Here is a 27,091-nt window from a genome sequence, read left to right as displayed (position 1 = left end):
GTAACATCCGCTACTGGTTTGGGAAGACTTGAGATTAGATGTTGGATCATCTACTGTGATTATTTTATAACATTTCCTCAATGAGACCCCCACTGATTTTGGGTGATTAGCTAAGGGTCAAAAGCACCATTCCAATCCTGTGGTATGACACTTGAAATTGTATTTAGAGTTGGACTCATGGCAAGTGTATGTTCTGAGCTGACACAAGTATCAGCTGATATGCTTCACTCCTCTGTAGATCGTTTGCACCTCTTTTCACAGCAAAATCCCCAGTATTAAATTAGCATCTACAGTGTAACTTCACAGTACAGACTGGAGACCAGCTTAACACTTTTTTCATAAGAGATAATGTAACTGATGATTTGTGCTGTTTATAGATTGTTGCCCAGTTTCACTCAGCCAAAAATTATGTCCACTGCTGAGTTCCAGCTTTATTGAACAATGCTAGATATTTCCGTTTCAAGTTTTCATTCCTCTAAGTATCATGAAAAGCTAGACTTGACTTATTTACTGCCAGAAACCTCAGTCACTTTGGAATCTTTCTTCTGCCATACAGAAATGTTTCAAATGTGAAAATGAAATGCACTTTCACCTTTCACTGTCCTTTTTTGTTTCTGTCTATTTCCTTCCACGCCGTCTTGTGACTCAGTAGCTTTCTTTTTTGAGAAAGAAAAAAAAACAAAGAAAAGTCTTCTTTGGAGAAGTTTCCAGAAGCTGTGGAAGGCTTGAGTTGAGTTGATTAGCAGTATGATGACATGCAGACAGTGAAATAATGGGTTGTCAATTCAAGAAATGTCTTAAATTAGCTGCATGATTTGAAGTACATGGGTGTGTATGCATGGACGTGACATTAACAAATAATACTGTCTGGGTCTTTTTCAGTAATGTACTGCATATAGCAATTATCAGTTCCAAAAAAAAAGTTAGGACAGTATATGAAATCCAAATCAAAACAAAGATGCATTTAGCAGTGATGAAATGTGGTGTTAATTTGATACCAGTACATTAGTATTACTACATTATTACAAACAAGTATGGTATTTTATGTTTTATGTTCTAAACTTGTCAAGCCACAGTGTATGTCTCCACAGTACGTCAATCCATTTCAGATGCAGCAGTCCTGTACAGTGTTCACTTTGTTGCAGTGTTTCCACATGTATTCTTGAGGCTGACATCACAATAGCCTGACAGTTTTTAATTCAGTGGTGTCTAAAGGAATTGAAGGTTGCAGGCAACTTGAATTTTATGCTTTCACATTTCTCCAGATTTCTCCAGGCCTTTCCTGGATCAACCTTTTATATTCATTTGGTACTGAACACCTGTTGAAAATGAATTCTAACTGTTGTCACAAACATTTACCAATATTTCTTGTATACATTGCATGCTGCAATTACAATTCAGAATGCAAAAGAAAAAAAAGCAAAAGAAAATGAGGGTGTTTTAATTAATTCAGGTTAAATTTACAAATTGCTGTTTTGTTTGTTTGTTTTGTTTTTTTGGCAGTACTTGTACTGTCGAGTTGTGTATATGGTCAAGCAGTAAGAGAACATTATACATGTTAACATGCTAATCCTTAAAGTGAATTCTTCTCCATTTTATTTTCTGTTGCATGCAGGTGCCTGTGCACTTGGTGCAATGCAGTATCATGTGTGGTCACTGCCTCTGGCACTGTGTACATTCACATGGATGCAAGACACATTGAAGACAGTTACGTGGGTGCTAGTTCTTAGTTTATCCCCAGAGGGACACAATGAATTAGCAGCAGCTGTAGTTTCTCTTCACACTCCTACGTGCACTCTAATAAGAGTGTGTAACGACACGTTTGGCTCCATAATCCTGCTGCCAGCGTGACACACACACACACACATTTTCTCTCTCTCTCTCTCTCTCTCTCGCACACAACCACACACACACACACTCTCACTCTCACACACAAATCCAGCATCAGTTTGCCTCCTCATTCTGTGGGGATCCTCATAGGTGTTAGCTTTATCTTTGACGACCATATTGGGGCAACACAAAGGCGAGCTGTAATTGCCAGGGAAGGGAAAGAGGTGGGAGGGTTATCAAGCCCTGAAGAAAGAAATATAACCACAGTTTGCTACTAACAACTCTTTTTTTTTTTTATGTGAAGTGTGTGTGTGTGGTTGGGTGTGTGTGTGGGGCAAGGGCAGAGCTAAGACTTTATACCTTTGTGTATTTGCTCTGTGGGATGCTTTCTGAAGTCTTATTAAAGATATTTAAAAAGGAAAGGCTATATATTTTCCAGTCTATTATAACACAAAATATCAACAGCAAATGGCTCATATAAACTACTTTCATTTCATTTACTTTCAATTCAACATTTTGGGATATGATGCCTCTTAGCAGATATGCATTAACCTTTAAATTGTTTAGATAGATAGATATATAGATAGATAGATAGATAGATAGATAGATAGATAGATAGATAGATAGATAGATAGATATAGTGCACTGGGTTCAGCAATTTGGAAAAAAAAAACAAATTCCATCCAATAAAATTTCTCAGATAACTTTTAACCATTTTAACCCTAGTCTTCGGTACAGGGGTCAAACGGAAGCCTGTGTGGACTCTGTTGAAAGTCAGGAGTGAGTCTCACAAGCAGAGGAAAAGCTAACCTTTGCTATACACTTTACTTCCTCTAAAATCACTAAATGTATAGACCGAAAGGTTCTTTATGTCATTTTAATGGTCCCCTTTTCAGTTTTTTCATGATAAAATCACTTAGCTTGTTTCCTTTAAACTGGCACTTCAACATCTCCAATCACACAGCAATTTTATGTCTGATTACTGAAACAATTACTGCTCAGCACCAAGTTAGTGCTGCCAGCCACAACAAAATGCTTTGATGAAAGAAAGAGAGAGTGGCAGAGAGGGAGAGAAGGGATCAGGGGGCAGTGGAGGGGGGTGGGGGTAGGTGGACCCATCAAAGTGCAATTATCACGTAAGAAAATTCATCCAATGATTAAATAACATAGGCCTGATTTTAGGGCTGTTTATGAAACCAAACACAATTGTCACCTATTGGGGTTTAATCCCCCTTTTTGTCTCTGGACTGTTGGAAAGCTTTGTTCCACTTCATTCTGCTTCTGGGTTCTCCCCTCAGCCCTCTTTTACTCAATGTAGTTTTTGTTTTTGTTTATAGAGAATATTTTCAACCTTTCCCTCACTTCAGCTATTTCTCCAGTCTCTGTTATTCTGTCCACACCCTTGACCTCCCTGTGCTCCGCCATTATTTAAACCATTCGTTACTCCCCTTGTCCTTTTTCAGTTTTTAGAGAAGTGATTTATTTTTATTTATTTATTTATTTTTTATATATATTTCTGGCATCTTTATCCAGTGTCTTACTTAGACACAGTACACAGATACTATAAAAGTATCTCAATACTTTTTCATTAAAAATGGTACAATACCCCATATAGTGAATACCAGTACTTCATTCATTCATTCATTTTCTGTAACCCTTATCCAGTTCAGGGTCGCGGTGGGTCCAGAGCCTACCTGGAATCATTGGGTGCAAGACGGGAATATACCCTGGAGGGGGTGCCAGTCCTTCACAGGGCAACACAGTCACACATTCACTCACACCCTCACACCTACGGACACTTTTGAGTCGCAATCCACCAACAAACGTGTGTTTTTGGACTGTGGGAGGAAACCGGAGCACCCAGAGGAAACCCACGCGGACATGGGGAGAACACACCAACTCCTCACAGACTATCACCTAGAGCGGGAATCGAACCCACAACCTCCAGGCCCCTGGAGCTGTGTGACTGCGACATATACCAGTACTTTAAGAATAATATGATGAGTTGTATTTCCAATGAGTGCCACAGGGGGCACCCACAGTGCTTTGCCTTCTCTCCCTCCCTTAGCGACTTTTGGACCTTCTAGTTAGTTACTTAAAAAAACAGACTAGCACCAGCAACTTTCTGTACAAACCTTAACATCTTTATATAGAGAATCACCTGTAGCACAACTCATTAGAACACCAGGACTGACCATGAGCGGGAATGACGTCTCTCACTCTCCACGGCTTCTACAGCTCCCTCAACACGGCTCGTCTGCTCCAGAGATGGAGTAGCACTGTCGGTCCACATGACAGCTCACACAGATCAGAATGAGCTGCGAATGTGCAAAAAGTGCTGCCAAAGACACGTTTGCATCCTTTTATGTTGAATGTATTCCTATTTTCTGAACTCCTGAACTGAGATCCCATAATTGATCGAGGCATTCAGCTTTATTCAAACAGTAAACATGCCTTATGAATGTACGACGTGGAGCAGAAGGCGTGATTGGACCCAGAAATGGCAAAACGTCACGTATGGCTTCACTTTTAACAAGCAGACACCAGGGATTTCCCCCCAAATGCTCCTTACTGCAGAGACAGAAATCCACTGGGTGGAGTCGGATCACATCCAGCTCCGCCCACATCCAACTCTTTCTTCCTGGGAGGTTAGGATAAGGGTGAGCTTGTACTGGGAGGAGCCAGTTTTAGTCTAATCCAATGAAAACTCAATGGGGGAGAAGCTGGATCACATCCAACTCCTCCCTATGGATTTCTGGTTCTGCAGCGCTGGCCTCCTTAGGGATTTTGCAGACCACCCTCCGCTTGTAGAGAAAAGGCATTACTTTTCCTGACGTTTTTGCCATGGTATTGTTTCTATATTGGTGTCGAGATATTTAGGCAGGTAAAAGTTGGAATTTTGGTACCGTGACAACACTCGTAAAAAACAATTGTGCATAAAGCTGTGTTTGGTGCAGTGTCATTATAAATAATCTCATTTGATTCCTTGAAGAACCTTTCAAAGAAGGGTTTTTAAAGAATATCTTCTGCAAAATGTTTGTGCTCAAATTATGGAACAAATCTAAATGTGTGGAAATTATGACAGTATTTATAGATATTCCCCCAAATTGTAACCTCGGCAAATAAAGAGAGATTGCTAAGGTATTAAGGTTTTAACTTAAAATAAAGAAATAAAGACCCTCATCTAAATATATCTTTGCCTTTTGTCTCTATTCTCATGCAGCCGGGCGGCCCCCTCTGCAGAGTTCTCTGTGGACCGCACACGCCACCTCATGTCCTTCCTGACCATGCTGGGGCCCAGCCCTGACTGGAATGTGGGGCTCTCAGCTGAGGACCTCTGCACCAAAGAATGCGGTTGGGTCCAGAAGCTGGTCCAGGATATGATCCCATGGGATGCAGGCACAGACAGTGGGGTCACTTATGAGGTCAGTGTCCATGTGACTCACTTCCCTTCTGTCAGACTGATGAGTGATGCTGTTATGTAAATCTTTCCAGGGAAAGCCCTCTGTGTGACTTTGAGCGATGGCTGGCGCTCATTTCTAAACTTGCTGAACTGCAGATGACTTTCCATGTTGTGGGCAGGAGTTGGCAGTTTAGTGTTCACTGGAGACTCTGGTTAATGTGGGGTTTGACAGTCACATAAACAAACACACACACACACACATTTGCAGGGATACAGGAAGAAGTTGAAGCTATGGGAGCAAATGGCAAAATGTAGTTTAGGTTTAATAATAGTAGTTATTAGTGGTACTTTCTCAAAGCTTGCTGCAGAAACTGCTTCTACTACTTTTCAGAAGGTTTAGAGTAGTGTGAGGGTGTGACTGAAGGCAAGACAGTGTGGCATGTTAAGGAGTTAAATATATATTTTTAGAGAGGGCAGCATGGTGGTGCAACAGGTGTCACTGTCTCACAGCTCCAGGGTCCTGGGGTTGTGGATTCAAGCCCTGCCTCGGGTCACTGTCTGAGAGGAGTTTGTGTGGCTTTCCTCCCACAGTTCAGAAACAAATGTAGGTGGATTGGCCGTGCAAAAGTGGCCATAAATGTCAGTGAGTGTATGATGCCCTGTAGACTGGCTTCCATCCGTGGTGTGTTTCTGCCTTGCCCTTGATGATTCTGGGTTGATTTTATTAATAAAATCCCATTAATACAATCAAGCGCATACACGCCCATTAATACAATCACGGCATTTTAAACCCATAAAGCTCAACCTGATATAGTTCTCTATTACAATTCTGACACTAATCTTACTATTGTAAAAACAATTGTCCATAAAGCTGTGTTTGGTGCAGTGTCATTACAATTTCATTACAATTTAACCACATTTGATTCCTTGAAGAACCTTTCAATGAAGGGTTTTTTTAAAGTATACCCTCTGCAAAATGTTTATGTGCTGAAACTATGGAACAAATATAAAGCATACAATATGTAAAAGTTATGACAGGATTTATAGATATTCCCCCAAATTGTAAACTCTGCCAATAAGTAGAGATTGCTAAGCTACTAAGGTTTTTGTTTTTTAAAAACTTTTAAATATATAACAGAAATAGGAATTGGAAATAAAGGTTATTAATTAATAAATTCATAATTAATTAAAGAATGTTTGGCATCTAGATGTACTACAAAAGGGCTAAGCCATAAAAAGGGTAGGACCTTGAACATCCTGCAACATATGCTGCTTCTCCATGTGTGACCCTGAGTATGTCATCTCAAGTAGATGTTGGAATGTTGTGGTGAGGTTTGGATGGCATTCAGCCAAGAAAACAGCAGTAATTCTGGTACCGAGGTTTGATGATTAGTTTTGAGTCACAAACACCACTCCGACTCTTCCTGGTGTTATAGAAGACATTCATTCATTCATTCATTATCTGTAAGCGCTTATCCAGTTCAGGGTCACGGTGGGTCCAGAGCCTACCTGGAATCATTGGGCACAAGGCAGGAATACACCCTGGAGGGGGCGCCAGTCCTTCACAGGGCTACACAGACACACACACACATTCACATTCACATTCACATTCACCAATCCACCTACCAATGTGTGTTTTTGGACTGTGGGAGGAAACTGGAGCACCCAGAGGAAACCCACGCAGACACGGGGAGAACACACCAACTCCTCACAGACAGTCACCCGGAGCGTGAATTGAACCCACAACCTCCTGGCCCCTGGAGCTGTGTGACTGCAACATTACCTGCTGCCCGTTATAGAAGACAGCTCACAGTAAACTTTACTAAAGTCTGTTCTCAACCTTAGTTACCAAAACACATTTGTTTGCTCTTTTATTACACATTCAATTATGATCCCGGAAAAAAATGCTGTCATGCTGTTTGTAACACTGATTTAGATTTCCTGCACAGGATATTTCCTCATTGAAAATGTATGACACATTCACACAATCAGACAGTAAACAGGAAAAAATCAGCTTTTTATATGTTTATTATCACAAAGATTATGCAAACATAATTTTATGAGTATGGATTTGGACAGTAGTCCTAATGTCCACAGCATGACTCTGCCATCTGCTGGTGTGATAGATTATGTGAGGGGAACAAAAAACATCTTTCAGTAAACTCTGACAGTTCCCTTTGCAGTGGCTCATAATATTTCAGCAAAACAACTGTTCATAAACATTAAAGAGCCAAATCTATGGATAAAACATGAGACTCTTTGATCAAATCCCTGTCATACACTATGCTGTTTTTGCTGGAGCCCTGGGGACTGAAAGCGTCTAGCAGGTAGCTTATCTTTTGTGGATTGTGAAGTTTGGCCACTCTGTAGGGAGCTGATATGTGTGTAATTTGTGAGACCCCCTGGCAGTGTGTGGTGGATTTGTCCCCTGTCACTGACCCTGCCCCAGCAGAATACAACAAATCTCACTGTGTGAAGCCCAAAGGGCCACGATGACAGTTCTGCAGTTGGAGTTTAATGGGATTTTAACACTCAGAGACACAGTGGAGGCTCAGAGCACAAGTAAAAATTCACAGTAATGTGAACTGTATTACTCCATTAACGCCAGTACTTTTATGGTCAATAAAACAGCACATGAAAGTGTGATACATGTTGTACAGTAACTTAAATGGCAATTCATTTGAAAACCAGATTTGCCTCATTTTATTTCTTCGATATGTACTTCAAACTTCAAACAGGTCGATTTGCATTCATTGTTTTTGTAATGAAATGTACATCCACCATTTCAGGATACAGTGGTTTAGCTCTGCCTTTTCACACATCTATAAGGATTTATCGGCTTTATCCTTTTGACATATCATTTATATTTCTCTTATCAACAAATCTATATCAACAAATACATTGTTTAATTATAAAACATAAAGGAAGTTTAGAAAGCAGTGTTGTTTTTTTTAAATAAGTCATTTATAATGCATTACTTGTGTTTCACAGTCTCCCAACAAGCCCACGGTGCCGCAGGAGAAGATTCGTCCTCTCACTAGTTTGGACCATCCTCAAAGTCCATTTTATGACCCAGAGGGGGGCGCTATAACACCCGTGGCCAGGGTGGTGGTGGAGAGAATTGCCCGCAAGGTATGTTCTGCCATCAGTCTGTAAATAGGATTATGTGCTTCATATACAGAGGATTCTTCCTGTTACTGTTGACAAAATTCTATTTTTACTTTTTGAAGCTCTCTGAAACTTTATTGAAGCTCAGTTCAGAAGGTGTTCATGAGTCGTGTAGCGCCCTTTGAAAGAGCTACTATAAATTAAATGAGGCATTGGATATTTTTGTTGTAAATGGCAGTGTATAGCAGTTGCCCCACAGCCAGACAGCTGGCCTTAACCCCTGCTCAGTGATTTGTTATTGCAGACATGTCTATTTGCTGTCTGAGGACAGATACTTATAAGTTATTAATATCTCGCCCTGTGTCGGTGTGTGAATCAATACTCTGCTGGATACACACCATTACTATGCTTGCCGAATTAAGTCCATGACCCAGTGGGCACCACTGGATTTTATTTTAATGAATTCCTCAGATGTGGGGTCCATGGCTACTGTGCAACCAAAAGTGAAATGTTCAGCTTGTTGAACACTGTCTTTTATTATGATATCCATGATATCCAAGGGGTGGGTAGAATCTTTGTTTTTTGATGTGATAAACATCTGCAAACAGGTGAGTGTGTGCTTTGGTTTGTGTGTTCTGTGGCCACAGGGTGAGCAGTGCAACATTGTGCCCGATAACGTGGACGACATAGTGGCAGATATCGCCCAGGAGGAGAAGGAGGAAGGTCGGCATATTTCATATATTTCATTACATATGAAACATAGGACATTAAATCAGCCTGTGTGTGTGTGTGTGTGTGTGTGTGTGTGTGTGTGTGTGTGTGTGTGTGTGTGTAAGGTAACAATTAGAGGCTTCTTCCCATTACAGGTCAGAGAATCACAATGATTTTAAGATGAAGCTAATACCTAGCCTTGCTATAAGATGTCTCTCTAGACTCTAGAGATTTGATCTCAACAGTTGAAACATACGTCACCCCTGGATATTAATTTTATTATACTTTAATTCACAAAACTGTTCATTGTGCAAGATGTGAACTTTATATACTTTTAATTTGCTGTCTCCAGGCACCAGAAGTTTCACAAGTATATCTTTTGGAGAAATGCTAAACATTTTTAAAAGGCTGTAATAATATTGACTGTTGTGCTGCTTCCCAAGCCTTCGTTAGTATTAATATGCTCTTATTTGTATTTGAACCCAAACTGACACAGGATTCATTCTATATTTGACCTTTTATTTAACCAATTTTTGTGTTTAAATGTTCCAGGTATTACAATTTAGCATAAACCAGTTTAGCAGCCAACAAAAGCATAAAATCCCTAGAGACTTACAGAGGTTTATTGTTAGGATTTTGGCAGTACTGATAAATGTGCAGGGTCTTGTTAAATCAGGGGGCACACGTGCGTGTGTGTGTGTGTGTGTGTTGAAGTTGTGGATGAAAGTGCTGTGTTTGTTGTTTGAGTTTTGCATATATTACAGTCCTGGACTCCTGTCCTTGTGGAAGGACATTAGAGCCCACAGGAAAGGATTTTACATTTCCCTTTTTTCTTCTACTTGGCTTCAAACTCTCTCTATCTACTGCTGTCCGTTCATCAGATGACACTCCTGAGACATGTATTTACTCCAACTGGTCACCATGGTCGGCCTGTAGCTCCTCCACCTGTGAAAAGGGCAAAAGGATGAGGCAGAGGATGCTGAAAGCCCAGCTGGACCTCAGTGTGCCCTGTCCTCACACACAAGACTTTGAACCCTGTATGGGGCCTGGCTGCAGTGATGAAGGTGAGCATCCTGACTTCTGTGTGGTAGAAGGTTGAAACTGAAGTTATTACTTATAATGCTATGGATTTTAATGGAGACAAATTAAACAAAACTGCACTCTCCATGCCAGTTTGAAGGGTCTGTTCATGCATTGGGACACTCCCCATCACTGAACAGGATAAAGATGTTACAGAAAATCAGTAAATGGCTAAATTCACAGCAGAAAACAATAATGTCCTTGTGTTTTAATGCAGGTCATTTTATAGAGGTTTTTAAGCAACTCAACTCAGTTTAATGTATAGCTGATATAATCAAATGACACACAAGGATACAGTGTCATTGAAGCGAAGAATGAGTAGTGTCCCTTATGGAGCAGTTACTAAACTTTAGTGTGTATGTATATGAGCTAGTAATTTATGTTATGGCAAATCTAAAATTAATCTTTAAGTATCACCAGGAAAGAAGATCAATGCTCAAAGAATTCTTTGGGGAGACCAGAGGAATAAAGACACATAGTCAAGGATTTTCTCTTATCTGTCATTTATTGAACAAAAACATGCAGTATATATATGACCCCAGTCACGTACACCATCATGCGTTATTACATCAACCCAAACACTCCCTTATTGGTGGATCCTAATGTATTACTGTCAGGAGAAATGGTTGCAGGTGAGGGGTGTCTTTCAGTTTGTTGACACCCTTCTTCCACTCCATTTAGTCTCCCCTACTACTCTCAGAATTGCTCTTTTCAGCACTTTCCCACAGTCTCCGCTGTCTCCTGGGTCACAGTAACACAACACAATGTAACAAGTCCTTTCAGGTCACAAGCACACTAAGCTGCACACTTAATTTAGTAAGAAATAAAGATTAATCAATACCATTACTCCCTGAATATATTATATCATTAATATAAATCATTAGTTATCATTAACCATTACTCATTAGTGTTAATCTGCATTTTTCCATCACAATTTACAAGCCAGTTGCATGAGGTGCTTCATTTAAAAATTTTAATTTGACTAAAATTAGATAAATATTTTTGTATGGACATTGACAGTAAACTGTGATAGACATTTATTTAGTTAAATATTTATTCATTCATTCATCCATTATCTGTAACCGCTTAACGAATTCAGGGTCGCGGTGGGTCCGGAGCCTACCTGGAATCACTGGGTGCAAGGCGGGGACACACCCTGGAGGGGACACCAGTCCTTCACAGAGCAATAGACACTCACACATTCACTCACACCTACAGACACTTTTGAGTCGCCAATCCACCTACCAATGTGGGAGGAAACCGGAGCACCCGGATGAAACTCACACTTTCACGGAAGAAAACACTAAGCTCCTCACTGACAGTCACCTGGAGTGGGACTGGAACCCCAAACCCAGATCACTGGAGCTGTGTGACTGTTATATATTCAAATTATTTAAAATATTTACAAATATTTTGTCAAAATAAGGTTTTACATGAAAATCTATTCTTTTTACTTAAATAAATCCAGAGATTATGGACCTTAATATAAGCCAACTTTGATATTAGATACTGCCCTATAACTCTTAGTTATATCCATCTATTTTCCTTTATATCACATCAGTGAGAACATTCTGAAATTACAACTATATTAACTGTTGACAAGGAAGCTTAATCTGTATGAAACACTGTACTTTCCCCTGTAGGGAGCTAAACTTCTTAGCTTTATGTTAGGTCATTCTAAGGGGAGCAGAACTTTCATAGTCATGCCAGGTTGGTGGTTAGAGGTGCATGAATGGGACATGGGTCATCATGTTTTACTGAAAGACATTTTGGGGGGAAAAATAACTCCCAAAGTCATAATAAGGGAAGGTTTTATTAGGAGTCAGAACCTGCATATCATGTCTGGACAAGCCTCTGGCTTTGCTTTTTACAAGCTGCTGCATTGATTTCTGCTTGCAGACACTAAAAGGTCAAAGCTGGTTCTATACAGTTTTTTTATTTGCCAGAAGGGATCAATGAAAACCTTGGCTCATTTGTACACTGGCCAATAAAGCGAGCGACTGTGCTGTGAGAGTAAGTGTTAATGAGGCTCTAGGTAGTCTAGAGTGGGGGACAGAGTAGGAAATAGAAATTTTATGTCACCTACAAAATTATAGAACTACAGTGTTTTTTGACTCTCACTGCAGGGAGCTGAAGATCTAAAATGAACACATGCAAGAGTCCCTTTAATTTAGATTAGCTAGGCCACTCTGGAGCTCATCTTTGGTCCTGTCATACTAACCCCCACCCACCCTCTTTTTTCAACAAAATGATAGTCTGGTGTCAGTCTTTTACTATCCCACTGTCACGTATGAGCACTCCCCACTAGGCAGCTTTGGTTTCCTTAGCATTTAATGGGTCATTAACAGCTCTTATTGACTGATGATTGTGTCTAAGCTGAAAAAGCTTTTCTGAAATGGCAAGGGTAATGATAGCTTTTTATTAATTATATAATTGACCTTGAAAATAGAGCTAAGTAATACCTCAAAATTAAAATGTCTTACAGCTGTTTACTTCATAGTGATTGGACTCTGCTTTTCAGAGAGGATCATTAGATTTTTTCAGATCATTTACTATGTTCAGTCTAAAAAATTTTTAAATGAATGTGCATTCAGCACAGCGTAAATCAAGCAGGTCAGTATAAAGTAAAACTGGACAAAAGCTACATTCTATTTCAGATTTACCACAATTGTACCAGTATAAATAGTACATGTTTATTACAACGTTTTGGGAAGGAGATACGTTGATTTCTCATATAGACAATAAGACGTGTGAGACGTTAAGTCTCTCTGTAGTGCACCATTTCACAGAATCCCACTCATTTTTGTTGAAATCTCATTGTTGCAGACATTGTAAATAATAAGGGGAAGTCCACTTTAAATGCATTGTTGCTGCAGGGTATTAGATTACTGTGATAATGTAAAACAGATTCACTTATAAAATATATTTTATTTAGGGGTATTTTATCACTAAAATAAATAAATGAGAACTGGTGCAGTGAGGACACTAGTGTAAGTGACCTTAAGTAAATAGTTAAAATAAAAATAAAAGAGCAAAATATCCATTGTGTTGTTTAATACTTGAATTAAACTGTATTACACTTTAAAACCAGCAAGAAATGACCTGTCTGTAAATTCTAGATGCTACAACATGTATGATGTCAGAGTGGATCACCTGGTCTCCGTGCACTGTGTCATGTGGTCTGGGAACACGCTCCAGAGAACGTTATGTAAAGCAGTTTCCTGATGATGGCTTCACCTGCACACTACCCACTGAGGAGACTGAGCCATGCACAGTCAATGAAGACTGCTGTGAGTACACAGCACTGTTCTGAAGGGAATATTTTAAAATAAGCATAAATGATTAATTATTGTTTGGTTTTTTTACAGTGTAATATATACCCACAAAGTTAAAACATTAAATGGACAGAGTGTCTATAAATATGAAATAAACAATATGCCATGTCATAAAGTTTAAAAGATTTTTGAAATTAAAGTCATAGAGATTAAAGTCTTATTTTGAAAATGTAAATTCCCTGGAGAAACTTCTCACTGAAAAGCACAGGTATTGAATGTCCAAAAGATCTGAATTGAAATGGCTCTGTTGGCACTGTTCCAATACGAGACACAATGTGAACCGTTAATCAGAATCCTTAACCCCCTAGAGTCTGAGGCCTTTCAGCCACGTCTGAGGTGTTCTGACATGCTTTGACATTTTAACAAATTTCACCAACCTAAAACAGTTTGTTCCCAAAAAGCTACACATTCTAATAATCATCACAAACCCAGCAACAGTAATGTGAGAGAAGTCTGTATGTCATTCATGTTTTTTGTTGAAATTCTCTCTAAACATGGGACAAAAGCCTATTTTCAAAGGAGCTGATATTTAGTGGAGAAACACATTTTTACCATTTATGAAGTTTTCTTTAGAGTTATGAATTTTGAATTTTTTTAACTTTATATGCTTTTAACCTATGTTCACATAAGTTAACACATCCGCGTCTCTCAGTCTCACTTTCAGGTGGAACAGTTTCTCTCTAGAATTTTGGCCCTTTTAGAAGAGAGAGCTGGTTCTAGTCAGTCATTGGCTGTTGGAGATGAGACCTGCCCACAGAGTATAATCCACACAAACTGTTTTTAAAACTCTTGATATTAATTGGTCCTCTCCTTTACAATATTTAAATTGTTATGGATCCTGCTTTTTTCCACAAAATGTTTGGCCTTGTTTTGACTTCATATAGGTTTTCTTTGTGTAGCTGGTTTTGGACAGTTTACATAAAAGAATATATGTATTGTTATAATGAATTATCACAGTATATCCACTAAATTTATGCAAATGCTGAAAACAATTGTATTATGCCATTGTTATTTTTAGCATTTGAACAAACTTTATATCAGCATTGTGTCCCTTAACTCAAAGGAAATTGTGCGCTTTAGTTATTTCTTCTAAAAAAGTGCCGGGGGTGAATGTTTCTATCACAAATGATCTATAATAGCCTTATAACTTCATTTCTAGTTCACTAAACGCTTCTTGGTAACCAGCTGTTTGGGGTAAAGGAAGTATGCACGTTTCTAATGAACCCTTATTGTAGGGTGTTTAGTTACTGGTATTTCCATATGCAGACAGTCCTAATCAGTAATAATCATGGTCTGAATAACATTACCTCATCAATCAACCTCCTCTCTTTTGTATGTTCTCTGTAGCTCCTAGCAGTTGTCTGGTGACGGAGTGGGGGGAGTGGGATGCCTGCAGTGCCACCTGTGGGTTAGGGATGAAGCGCCGGGAGCGCATGGTAAAAATGCCTCCATCTGATGGCTCCATCTGCGGGGCAGAGGTGGTGGAGGTGGAGAAGTGCATGATGCCAGAGTGTCGTGAGTTGAATCCATCAGAATTAAAGCAATAATCTTTATTATTAAACAGTCAGTAGTTTTTATTGAATTGAGTGTGTGTGTGGTATATACAGTATTTTTGTATTATCTTATTTATGGAAATTAAAAATGTGAATTGTACAGAATCTCTTTTTTCAATGTTCTAAAGTTTTTGACATAAATGATGGATGTCTTCACAGATACAATCCCATGCTTACTGTCTCCATGGTCTGACTGGAGTGACTGCAGTGTGACATGTGGTAAAGGCACACGCACACGCCAACGCATGCTTAAATCCCCTGTGGAACTGGGAGAGTGCACTGAGGAACTGGAACAAGTGGAGAAATGCATGCTTCCAGAATGTCGTGAGTAAAAACTGACACACGCTTAAAGTATTTCTGATGTTCTGTAAATCTGAATGCACAATTTATTAGCTTGAGTTTAACATATTGGAGAGGGGAAAAAAACATAAAATATAACATTTGCCTTAACATTTACACAGGTGATATTGTATAGATGTTTCTTTTCTTTTTGCATTTAAATTTTCATAAGTGTATTCTCAGTGGATGATATCTAAATATTGACACTTGAACCACATTTTGAAGTGATATTTTGTATGAAATGCTGTGCATAGTTAAAATGCAGTCTGTTGCACCTCCTTTAACACCTCAAGTGGAGAAATGCACGCTGCCAAAGTGCCATGATTATAAACACATGTTCATGCCAAAATTATGAAATACTTTGACTGTATAACCTCAGAGGTCTAATATGTAATGTGCATATTTAAAAAAGCATTTTTAGGCACATCCCTTCCCCTTTACACTCACACACAGCACATCCCTGTAAATGAATCCATTTGCTTGTATTGTGTGTTTTAACGCAAAACAAGAAAAAAAAATCTGATCTCAAAAAACTCATTATTTATGGAGGTAGGCGGTTGTGCCCTTACCATGCACCGGGGAATCAATACAAATCATGTAGATGGCAGAGCAGCAGAAAAACTCTGTTTGCCTCAAATTAGATTAAGGTTCAAAAAATAAATTGGAATTCAGAAACGTTTAACCCCTCTGAGCTTGTTGGACATGACATCATTTTATTTATTTATATTTCATGTGAATTTAAATGAAAATGAACTTTTATGGTCAAAGTTTTCCTAATTAATATTTCATTTTATTCTTATGCCATTCTTTAAAATACAAAACCCATGTAGACAGCGCAGTTTGGAATGTTGTAGAAAGCTTTACAATATTCTAGAAGTGTTTCCTGATGTGTAGGAACCATATGATGTTTTATGGAACCGTCATGGCCGCTGTAACAGTAAACAAGCAGGCCTAATGATGCCATACACGCTCAGGTCTGAATGGTTCTGGAGCAGGACAGAGAAAACATGCTTAGTGACAATGAAGAAAATCTTTAATCTCCATTGCTTGGCTTAGCTCCTGTGGACAGAAACCTCAGTGATGAAGAGGGAAGAACCACAAAGTGGGGACTTTAGTGCTGTTTACGGCAGCAGTGAGGACGAGGCACAGGTTGATGGCTGTGGTGAAAGTATGGAAGAATGTATTGAATATGATGGTAATGATGAAGATTAAGAGAATGAATGGGAGGAATTATCGGATTAGGTTAAGGTTAAGGGTCAGGATCCCGACATCTCACTGGGCCTTGTAGTGCAGAGTGGAGATTTTGAAATTCAATTTCCACCCATTGTTTATGTGTGGGAAATGGATACTGTGTTGAACCCGGCTCAGGAGAGCATGTCAGGATCCTTGGGCTGGATCCATTCCCTCGGGTCTTATAATGAAGAAGCAATTAATAGCTTAATGAGGTGCGTCCAAAAAGGCAAGCTGCTGGCAAGTGCAACAAAAAATTTTCGAAACAAACAGAAATAAATGGTATAAGGGGGATTCTGTGCAAGAAAACACACTTCGGTGAAACGCAGATGGCTTGGGACTCACCTTTGAGGCCTCAGGTGAACATAATTCTCCAGCATGGTGTCCATTATACAACAGCCTTCCACACAGTGGAACAGATCATTTGGAGGATGACAACGTCCCTGGACCATCCAACCAGCCCAAGGGTCAGAGGATGCAAAGTGAGACTGATTCAAACAGCTACGGCAATGATGACACTGGCAGCAAGCACAGGAGACTATACTGAAATTTAAAATAAATTTAAATTGTCTGAACATGATCATGATAATCATTGTGAAGAAGTGAGTATAGACATTGTTAGATGATGTACTTTCACGTCAGATCACCTACAGTGAGCTGTCTGCTCTGAAATAATATCATATAAATGTCAAAGGAAAACTCCAGCCAAAATGAAAACTGTAACTGGCTCTCAGACATGCTGTAGATGCACACACACACACACACACATACACACACACACACTTACACTCACACACACAAACTAGTGCAGTAGGGACAGCCGAGGATGCTGAGCGGGGAAACTGAATTCAAATTTAAATTTTTCTGCAGGTTGTGGGGAATGAGTGGTCCCAAACCAACTTCTCAAACCATTAGGCCACGGCTGCCACTCTTGTAAACATTCCTGCTCAACTATTTCCTTGTTGCAGTAATCTCCAAAGTGAGATTTTCCTATTTTAAAAACTAGGAATTTTCTAGCAAATGGGAAAAAAGCACTCTGGAGTGGATAATTGAAGGTGTGCTTAATTTCACAGTTATGGGAGTAATGCATGCTGGGTACTGTAGGGCTTTTACACACTTTTGGTTAGGGAATACAATGATGTAATACAAAATGCACTGTACGAAAAGTGAGATTAAATGCTAGTTCCTGGCCTGGCTGCCACTGTAGCCTCAGCTAGAAAAGTCAGTATAAAAGCTGAAAGTTTTTATAAATTTGAACTTGTAAATGTTTTAAGGAAATGGGTTTAACAAGAAAATACGAAAATCACAGACATCCGTCAGACAAATAGGATCAAGCATGACAGTATGATTTATTTATATAGTTTTAAGCTCAGTTTATTTGTAATACTTTAGAATATAAATACATTTCTCAGCAAAGAAGCGTTGATTGTGAAAGTTGTTAAACCCAGTTAATTTCTTTTTCTTCTTCTCTAATTTTAGCTTCAGACTGTATGGTGTCTGAGTGGGCTGAATGGTCGGAGTGCAATAAATCATGTGGGAAGGGTCACATGATCCGGACTCGAATGATAAAGCTGGAGCCTCAGTTTGGGGGAGACCCCTGCCCCGAGACCATCCAGAGGAAAAAATGCAAGATCAGGAAATGTAACCAAGGTAGTGCCAACAGTGATGAGAGGAAGAAACGCAAAGAGGCTCGCAAGAAAAGGAAGAACAAACAGGGCAGAGATGAGGCTACCGATGAGCTTGCAGGTGAACATCATTATTACTCTTTTAAGTTTTGACTAAATGTGGGCATCAGTGTCGTTCTTTCCAGTCATTTATTTTAGCCTTATCCATTTGACTTCCACATCCCAGTTCAAACTTTTAGAGGATTACCTGAAACTTAGAGAACAATGTTATTACATATGGTAATGTATTTTCAGTATTAGAGAGAGCTACGTGAATCGTATTCCTCTTACTCTACATTGGCTCTTCCAACAGGCTGCAAGATGAAGCCATGGTCTGGGTGGACAGACTGTACTAAATTGTGTGGCGGCGGGATCCAGGAGAGGCTAATGACAGCCAAGAAGAGGTTCAAGATCTCCCAGTTAACCAGCTGTAAGGACAGGAAGGAGATCCGAGCGTGTAACGTCCATCCCTGCTAGGGCTGGAGAGGCTCATTGAAAGGGACATGTTGTGGCTTGGAGATAGGACTTTAATGTTGATCACTGACTTTCAGTGGCACGAGGCACTCTGTTTAGGGTCGGCATGGTGCAACATTTTGGTCATTTTTATGCCTTTTTTTTTCCTTTTTTTAACTAGAATATTAGTGAGCCACATTTTGTTGGAAAAGGAATGAAGGGATAGCTTTAGAGTTGCTGTTTAAATAGTTTTTGATTTCCAGTACATTTTTATCTAAGTTTGACTGCTGAATTACCTTCCATTGACAGGATTTGAAGGGGTGAGGTTTAGAGGTTACATTTACAGTGCTGACCAAGGCAAATGCAAGATCGTCTGTTATGCAGTGAGCATACAAAGATTCACTGATCTGAGACAAAAATGGAATCAGTTATTCAGGGTATGTTTCAGTCTAGATAAACATTAAACCCGTGCCGAACGTAGTCATAGGGGTTTCTCCATCAGAATTCCTACTTGACCTATGGGCAGGAAACTGACTGTGTGCGCTTTATGGTCTAACTGAACAATTATTAGGGAGGTATACCTTTTTTCAATATTTCAATAAACGTCGCTGCCAGTGTTACATATGGCTCACAGATGAAAGTGGTCAATACATTTATTCAGAGCGCTGCAAGCAATGGCATTTGTTAAATTATTGGCTGACATGCCCTTTATATTTTCTGCCTCAGTGATTACTTTAAAAATAAGTAAATAAAAACAAAGTAACAGCCATACAATGCCATGTAAAATGCAAGGCCTCATCTTTTCAGCCAAGACAAGAATCTGAAGTATTAACTTGAAGGAACTGGACTGACAGGTGGTATAAAAGCACGACAATACCACCGTAAAGCTCCAGAGGATTTTACTCAATTCTCAGAGTGCCAGAGATTTCCCTCTGCCTTTCAGCCATGGAGCAATGAGACTGTTTACGTTACACTACTTTAGTTGAACATTTTTAGATCTTGGACTCATTTTAGAGGTGATTTTGCAGTGCGTGAAATCTAGCTGTGCTGAATAGAGAATTATTTTGCAAGATTTATTGTAAAGTTGTTGTTTTATGATATTGGCTATAAATCAATTCAGGAGTTATAGAAGTGTTTTATCGTATATAATGTCATATCCCTCATATATAAAAGCACAGCTAACTAGCCATTCCAGCATTTTTAAACCTCCCAAAAAGTTTTTAGAGAAACAAAACTGTTGTGGTTTTTAGTTTTACCCAGCTGTAATATGTAGGTGCCATATTTCTAGTTTACGTTTTCGCTCAGTGTTAATTTGTCCTGAGATTTTTTTTTTTTTTTCAGATTGTAATCCAAGATTCTTACCAAAGTGTTGTGTAGATGTTTTATAGTTGTCTTTCACCATCTTTGCTCCCCTGACACACACACAAAAAAAATATTTTGGAATATTCCACCTTTACAATAAAAGTGAATGTGACAAATTGCCTAATTAATTCTTGTATTATCTACCAATTATATGTACTACATTTAAAATAAACACCCAAATGTTTTGAATTAATTAATTAGCTGAACTGCACCCGTGGACACCAGTGTTACATCTACTGCTTGTGCAATCACTTCTGTAAGCATACAATAGAATGGGATGCTCTGAAGCAGCTACACATAAGCCTCACTATCCAGTGTTTGCTATAGGGCTCTGAAACCCCTGCAACAGGTGGAACTGCTATGATGAGCTCAATATTTTAATTTCATGTATGAACTGATCCAAAACTAATACTCCAACATCCATACATCTCACTAATGTGTGTTTACAGCTGAATCACATCAAACCCTCACAGCAATGTTCTTACATATTGTACCACAAGTCAATATGTTATTACTGAAGCAAAGGGAGCAAATTACCTATGAACTAGTTAATACTGGCATGGAAATTGTACTCTTAAGTTTCCATTAACGCAGCAGCTGTGTTTCCGAAGGTTGTACACAAGATGGAGCTAGCAAAACACCCAAAATAAAACTCCCATGGAATAAATGCAGATACAGTTCCAGGCCGTGTACACTAGGTGATGCTAAAAGCCCATCACAGCGCTTATATATAGAAAAAAAAGTGGCGTTGAGAGTGGCCTTGGAGAAGGAAAAAAGGGGCTGCACGAAAATATATAGCTATAGGAATGTCCCCTCTTTAACACTGATTACTATCAAGCCAATACAGCTTTACGTGTACCCGCTAAACGTGGTTACCATGGCAACCAAAATATTGCGATACGCGACCGTCGCTTTTGAAAAAAGTCTGCTGCGATACCCACTTAGCTAAGCTCTTCCTTTACACTTCTGTAGCTGGCACGGGTCATGCAGCATATTAAGGTGCAGGAAATTATTCTCTTGTATTTTTCAGCAGAGAACAGTCTTACTCAAACTTGCACATTAAATCCAGGCCTTTTTGCATGTTAGTGTGATACTGCAGACTTGGAATAAACTGTTTTTTCTCTGAGTTTAACATATATGTGAATGGACAGGAACAAGAAAGGCTTGTATGATGGGGAGAGTTTCACACAAATACACTCACCAGCCTCTTTAAACATACATGTGTTTCAGACAACAAATTTCAAAACAGCTTCCAGTTCACTGTGGGAGATGGGATGACAGGGATGACAGCAATACATATGCATGTGCCTAGTGTGTGAGTGAATTATTCAGTGCTGGCATGCCAGTGTTGTACATCTCTGTCACCATGGTAACAGGAGACCCCGTTCCCACCCCACCACTGACACTGCCTTCACAGAGCATGGCTGGTAATTGTTATGGTGATATGCTGTTGACGTGTGTTAAATGTCCACTGAAATCACTGGAGGGCTGAGGGCACGTGTGAGTGAATTGTGTTGAAAAACAGTGGTTTAAGCTGCTGTTGATTCCACCTCTGTTTGTCAAAGGTACTTCTTTCATGTAGAGCCTATGGCAGCAGGTATGAACTCACAGCTGATTGCTTTAGGTTTTAGACACTCAGCCATTTTGGAATAAACAGAACTCCCAGTGCTGCTTGAACATTCTGCAACATCAGTTGCTAATTCTGATAATAGTAGAGCCTCTGAATCTCAGCACTACCATGACCACAGCCTGTGTACAGAAATATGGGCACAATGAATTGAGTTTCCTTTACCTAATATAAACATCCTCTACTCAGAAAAGGCTTTACACTCTGTGTTGGACTGATAGCAAGGACAATAGCTACGCCAAGTACAGATGGTGAATGATTATTTTTCACTTTACAAAACCCACTCTGACTCCTCCCCAAATTATTACATGGAGTTCCAGAAAACATCAATCTACTGTTCCAAAAACAGCACTATGGGCTTCAAAGACCTCTAATGCTTAGCTTTGAACAGTGACTATAAGTAAGCTCCCTTTCAGCTGCTCCAGAGCACATTATTTAATTTCATGCTTTTCTGTACAGATTATACAAGCCATGCATAAACTATCACCTGTGCGGGTAAAGGCTTTTAATGAGTGAAGTCACTAATTAGAATGTGTCTCAGATTGTTTTTAAAAAACAGCAGACACCTTTGAGGATGTGTAATTGTTTTGAAGATCTCTATTAGCCATTTGTCCAAGCCTTCTTGTCTAAGGGGGGTGGGGGGGGGGGGTACTCCCAGTGCCTACCCATGACTTCCAAAGCTAAAAAATGTAACTGTACCACTGTGTACCAATGTGGTAAAGCGAGAGATGCATGTGTGTATACTTATATAACATCATAAAAATATCTATGGGGCGTCAATGCAATTTATAACAGCACAATATACTTTACAGGGCCAAGAGTTTGTGTACAAAAGGTCATTAAGGTTTGACCCATTTGTGGTAAAAGCTTCTGATAATTATGATTAATTAATTTTGGATCATTTTGGCTAGAGCCATTCTAACACATTCTAAAGGTAGTGAATGGAACTCAATTGCTCCAGAGAACACAGTTTCACTGCTCCACAGATAATACTCATAATATAGTTCAAAATTATCACACTAATCACACCAACAACGTTGCTGTTAGTACTGTAGGAGCCGCTAACTTCACCCACACTGACAACTGGCATCTTACCTACAACCTGTCTCCGCCCTCATTCTGATAAATTTAGCTGCTCACTGTTGTTTGTGCTCATAAGGGGCACTCTGAGTCACATCGTGTCTAGATTCATACTTTTTCACTATGGACTCCAGCCCACAACCACTATAGAATGTTCCCTTATACAATCCATGATTGCTGTGTGGTGCAATAAAGCAATGAACAATTGTAATTTTTGTCATTTTTATACACTTTGAAAATAGACAGGTAATATTTACATTATGTGTGAAGACACCAATGTGTGACTGGTTTCTGTCATTCGTTTCTGTAAACTACACTAATTAAGGCTAATTAGAGTTAATGGGTTCCCTTCTGTGGCAGTTACAGCTGCTAATCTTCTTGGAAGGCTTTAGACTCAATAAATAAATAAATAAATCTTGATTTGAGCATAGTGACCACAAGCTCATGTTTAGCTTCAAGAGGTCACCCCATTTCATTTATATCATTTCATACTTTCCAGTTAATTACTTAATTGAAAGAGTTGTATCTAACAGATAATGCTAATGTATATCACAGAATACTATTTGGTCACAAAGGCATTTCATCTTTCCTGTAATGTAACCATTATGGAGATGCAAGGTTTGTCATGACAGCAATGATGAACATACATAACCCCGCATACAAGTGCAACATTAGTAACTTACTCAAATTCAGTTCCTCACTGTAAATGGAATATGTGATAATTAATGGTGCTTGATTATAAGAGAGTCAGTCAATAGAAGAGCAATGGAGGATTGTATGTAAACCTTCAGGGACTACAGCTTAGTTTGATTTAGCATTTGCATTTTATCTCTGACAAACAAACACACACACACACATCAACATACAGATGAGATACAATATTCAAAGTCTAATAAACATCTAAATGAGCCCTAGCAGGTGGTCTCTAATCCTTGCACGTCTTATCACGAGAGTTCATATTTAATCAGTGAATCCACATCAGAGCTGCAAATAATCACAACACACTTTATGGTGTTGATTAACAATCAGCTGAGACTGAATCCATGAATGCGTAAAGAAAGCACGCTGGAGTTCTCATGTCCTACAAGTCAGACTCAATGTAGCGTTTAACACCTGCAAAATGTCAGTGTGCTACAGTCTGGAGCTGGGTGTTTTGGCTGAACAATGGAGAGCACAAAGGTCAAAAGAGAAAGGAGCCGCTAACAAGGGAATGGGCTGTAATACACTTAATATAGTAACGAGACTGGACATGAGCTTTCTGAAAGGATGAGATATTTTAATAGTCACCATTTCTGCTGTGAGATGCTTTACTATCTCTTTAAAGACTTTAAAGTTGTCTTTTCAGCCCTGGGCCTCTGCTCAGCGATTGTTTTAGGATGTGAAATAAAGAATAGAGAAAGACATAACACAATTTTCTTTTCTTTTTTCTCCCCAGAGAGACCAGCTGCTTCATTTTCCTACTGTATGCTAAACGATTATGGGTTTATGCTATAAAGGGTTATGACTCAAGCTTGAAAATGTTCAAAGGCTACAGTATTAGATCAATCCTTTATCCTTTATATAATCAGCAGGGCTGACTCCAGACTAGATTCTAATTTATGTAATGCATTGATTAGATATAATCAGAACAACTTTTACAGAAAGCTGTGTGAAATACACAGGGAAATGAAATCACACTGAGTAATGTGACAGATACATGAGCATCCTGTACCCAGTTCTTTTGGGTTGTTTATCATTTTACAGCTCCACATTAATTTCTATATTCTGTGTGTTTCATTTTATTTACTCTATAGTTAGAGAGAAGCATAAATCTATCGTCAATTCAAAGTAGTGCTACTGGGCCAAAATAATGGCTCAATAAAAATATATATTTCCAGAAAACAATCTGAGTGGAGTTACAGAAGTATGAGCGCAAACACTGAATAACATACAGAACTACAGTGCAACAGCAGAATGTGCAGCATTTTTAGCACTGAATATCCAGCATGTATCAGCACTGAAACTGAAAGGTCTATAATAAAATGCTAAGGCACCAGAGTTAAAGAATGGCAAATCACAAACAGAAAAGATGCTGTTACCAACAAATATAATATTACCTCAAAAAAGGAATATGATTCTTTAATTCGTTACAAAGCAAACATACTCAGAAAACAAGTTTCATCAATGATATCTGTACATAACCATGTCCTTAAATATAAGTCGTATGGGGAATGTGGAAAGGGGTGTGGGTGCTTGGGGGGGCTTCATGTTTAGACCTGTAAGGTTTCTTCATGTGGGGCCCACATAGAATCAGAAAATACACATATTTATAGCAGGCTGGATACAGCCCATTCTCTGTTGAATAAGAACATTAAAAGTAAATATATGAAAGTGAAAGAATGTATAACATTATAAAATGAGCATAGGAGAAACTACTGAAGAGCCTGGATAGCTCAGTCAGTAGAGCATCAGACTTTTAATCTGAGGGTCCAGGGTTCAAGTTCCTGTTTGGCGAGCTCTTTAGGGCGGCATGGTGGTGCAGCAGGTAGTGTCGCAGTCACACAGCTCCAGGAACCTGGAGGTTGTGGGTTCAATTCCTGCTCCAGGTGACTGTCTGTGAAGAGTTGGTGTGTTCTCCCTGTGTCCGCGTGGGTTTGCTCCGGTTTCCTCCCACAGTCCAAAAACACGTTGGTAGGTGGATTGGTGACTCCAAAGTGTCCATAGGTGAATGTGTCTGTGTTGCCCTGTGAAGGACCAGAGCCCCCTCCAGGGTGTATTCCCGCCTTGCGCCCAATGATTCCAGGTAGGCTCTGGACCCACTGCAACCCTGAACTGGATAAGTGCTTACAGATAATGGATGAATAAATGAAGCTACTGTGCAGATTTTTTGGACTGTCATTAGAATCTTCTGGTGGCTGTTTGTTTACGATGCAAAGAGGGTAATAAAAGTCTTAGAAAATCCATTGAGCATTGTGTGAATTATGAAAATTAAAAGATACGGACCCCTTCCAGTACACTTCACAGTAGTATTTGCATTTCAGATGTGTATGAAAAAGAGAAACATTGCAGTGGGTTATTAAGGAATAAACAGGTTATTAGTAACAGCAGGTTTGGAAAAGAAATATGGTCACCCATTTAAAACTTGGCATCTGCCGCCTAGTCAGATTCAGTAAAAGGCACAGAAGGAGAAAATGTGATTTTTATGGATATGGTAATGCTAAGGGGGGAAAAAGGATATGAAGAAGGCATACACTTCCATTACTGGAGCTTAGCCTGTGTCTGATCAGGAGCCCTTCTCTGATTTTTATTTTTTTTTTTTTTTTTTGGTCAAATCCTGTTAAATTCCTAAAAAGCTCTGACTACTGCTTTGTCACTGTCTGGGAGTTTAGAAGGTTATAAAGTCTTAAGAGAAGGGCATGTGTGTTGTGTATAGGTGTACATCTGTCTGTTTATATCAGTGACATTGCAAACATCACAACTCTCCACTTCTTGTGGCAAATCCCCACTGAGGCTACTAAAATTGTCCTTTAGATTTTTGATGGAAGTCCAGATGTTCAGAAATAATATCAGTTCATTTAGCTTTGGTGGGAATGGGAGGAGCTAAAGTGCTGGAGACTGAAGAAGCTGGTATGTAAGGAAACATTTAATTTCCAAATATGGACTAAATGTAGCATCTAGACTCTTTGCCATATTACATCAAAATATTGGAAAAGAAGATCCCATTTCCAGAAAGCAGTGATAAATTGAATAAAAACAGATTGCTGTGGCTTGTTTATCATTGTGTTGCAAGACCACTTTTCTTAACACTCTGTAAACGTTTGGGAATTGAAGAGAACAATTAGTGTCATTTTTAAACTTAAAATTTTTTCAGCATATAACAAAATGTGTTCTGCATTTAACCCATAGTTGGCAGTGAACACACACACACACACACACACACACACTAGTGAACTAGGGGCAGTGAACACATGGAGTGGAAGGCAGCCATTCCCACCTTGGGCATGGGAGGCAGTTGGGGGTTAGGTGTCTTGCTCAAGGGCAGCACAGTGCACTAGAGTGTAATCCATGCAGATTGTGGATTGGCTGTGTCCTACATAAATAAGCAGGGTCTTCCTAGAAAAAGACATTGTCTGGATGGCACCATGTTGCTCCAAAACCTGTACATATCGTTCAGCATTAACTGTACATTTACAGATGAGAAAACCACCCATGCTATGTACATTAATGCACCCCCAGACCACTGTGGATGCTGTATTTGAACGAGCCCAGAGGACACATCATCCATGATTTTGACTACAGGACACTTTTTTTTTACTTAATCTCAGTCCATCTTAAAT

General features: G+C 39.2%; 1 protein-coding gene across 1 annotated transcript in view; it reads left to right on the top strand.

Moving 5' to 3' along the window:
• spon1a (spondin 1a) overlaps positions 1–20,173 on the top strand; it is a 108,017-nt gene extending 87,844 nt beyond the window's left edge. Inside the window, exons 8-16 of the mRNA XM_066685222.1 lie at positions 5,054–5,255; positions 8,225–8,365; positions 8,989–9,064; positions 9,934–10,116; positions 13,252–13,422; positions 14,815–14,982; positions 15,180–15,344; positions 18,069–18,335; positions 18,567–20,173. Coding sequence (XP_066541319.1) covers positions 5,054–5,255; positions 8,225–8,365; positions 8,989–9,064; positions 9,934–10,116; positions 13,252–13,422; positions 14,815–14,982; positions 15,180–15,344; positions 18,069–18,335; positions 18,567–18,730 — 1,537 coding nt within the window. The 3' untranslated portion in view covers positions 18,731–20,173. The remainder of the gene's footprint in view (positions 1–5,053; positions 5,256–8,224; positions 8,366–8,988; positions 9,065–9,933; positions 10,117–13,251; positions 13,423–14,814; positions 14,983–15,179; positions 15,345–18,068; positions 18,336–18,566) is intronic.
• Positions 20,174–27,091: the final 6,918 nt, after the last annotated feature.

The sequence above is a fragment of the Hoplias malabaricus genome, chromosome 11, assembly GCF_029633855.1.
Source record: "Hoplias malabaricus isolate fHopMal1 chromosome 11, fHopMal1.hap1, whole genome shotgun sequence".
NCBI lineage: Eukaryota > Metazoa > Chordata > Actinopteri > Characiformes > Erythrinidae > Hoplias > Hoplias malabaricus.
The sequence above is the reverse complement of the archived record's forward strand: the minus strand, read 5'-3'. Positions and strand labels throughout refer to the sequence as shown.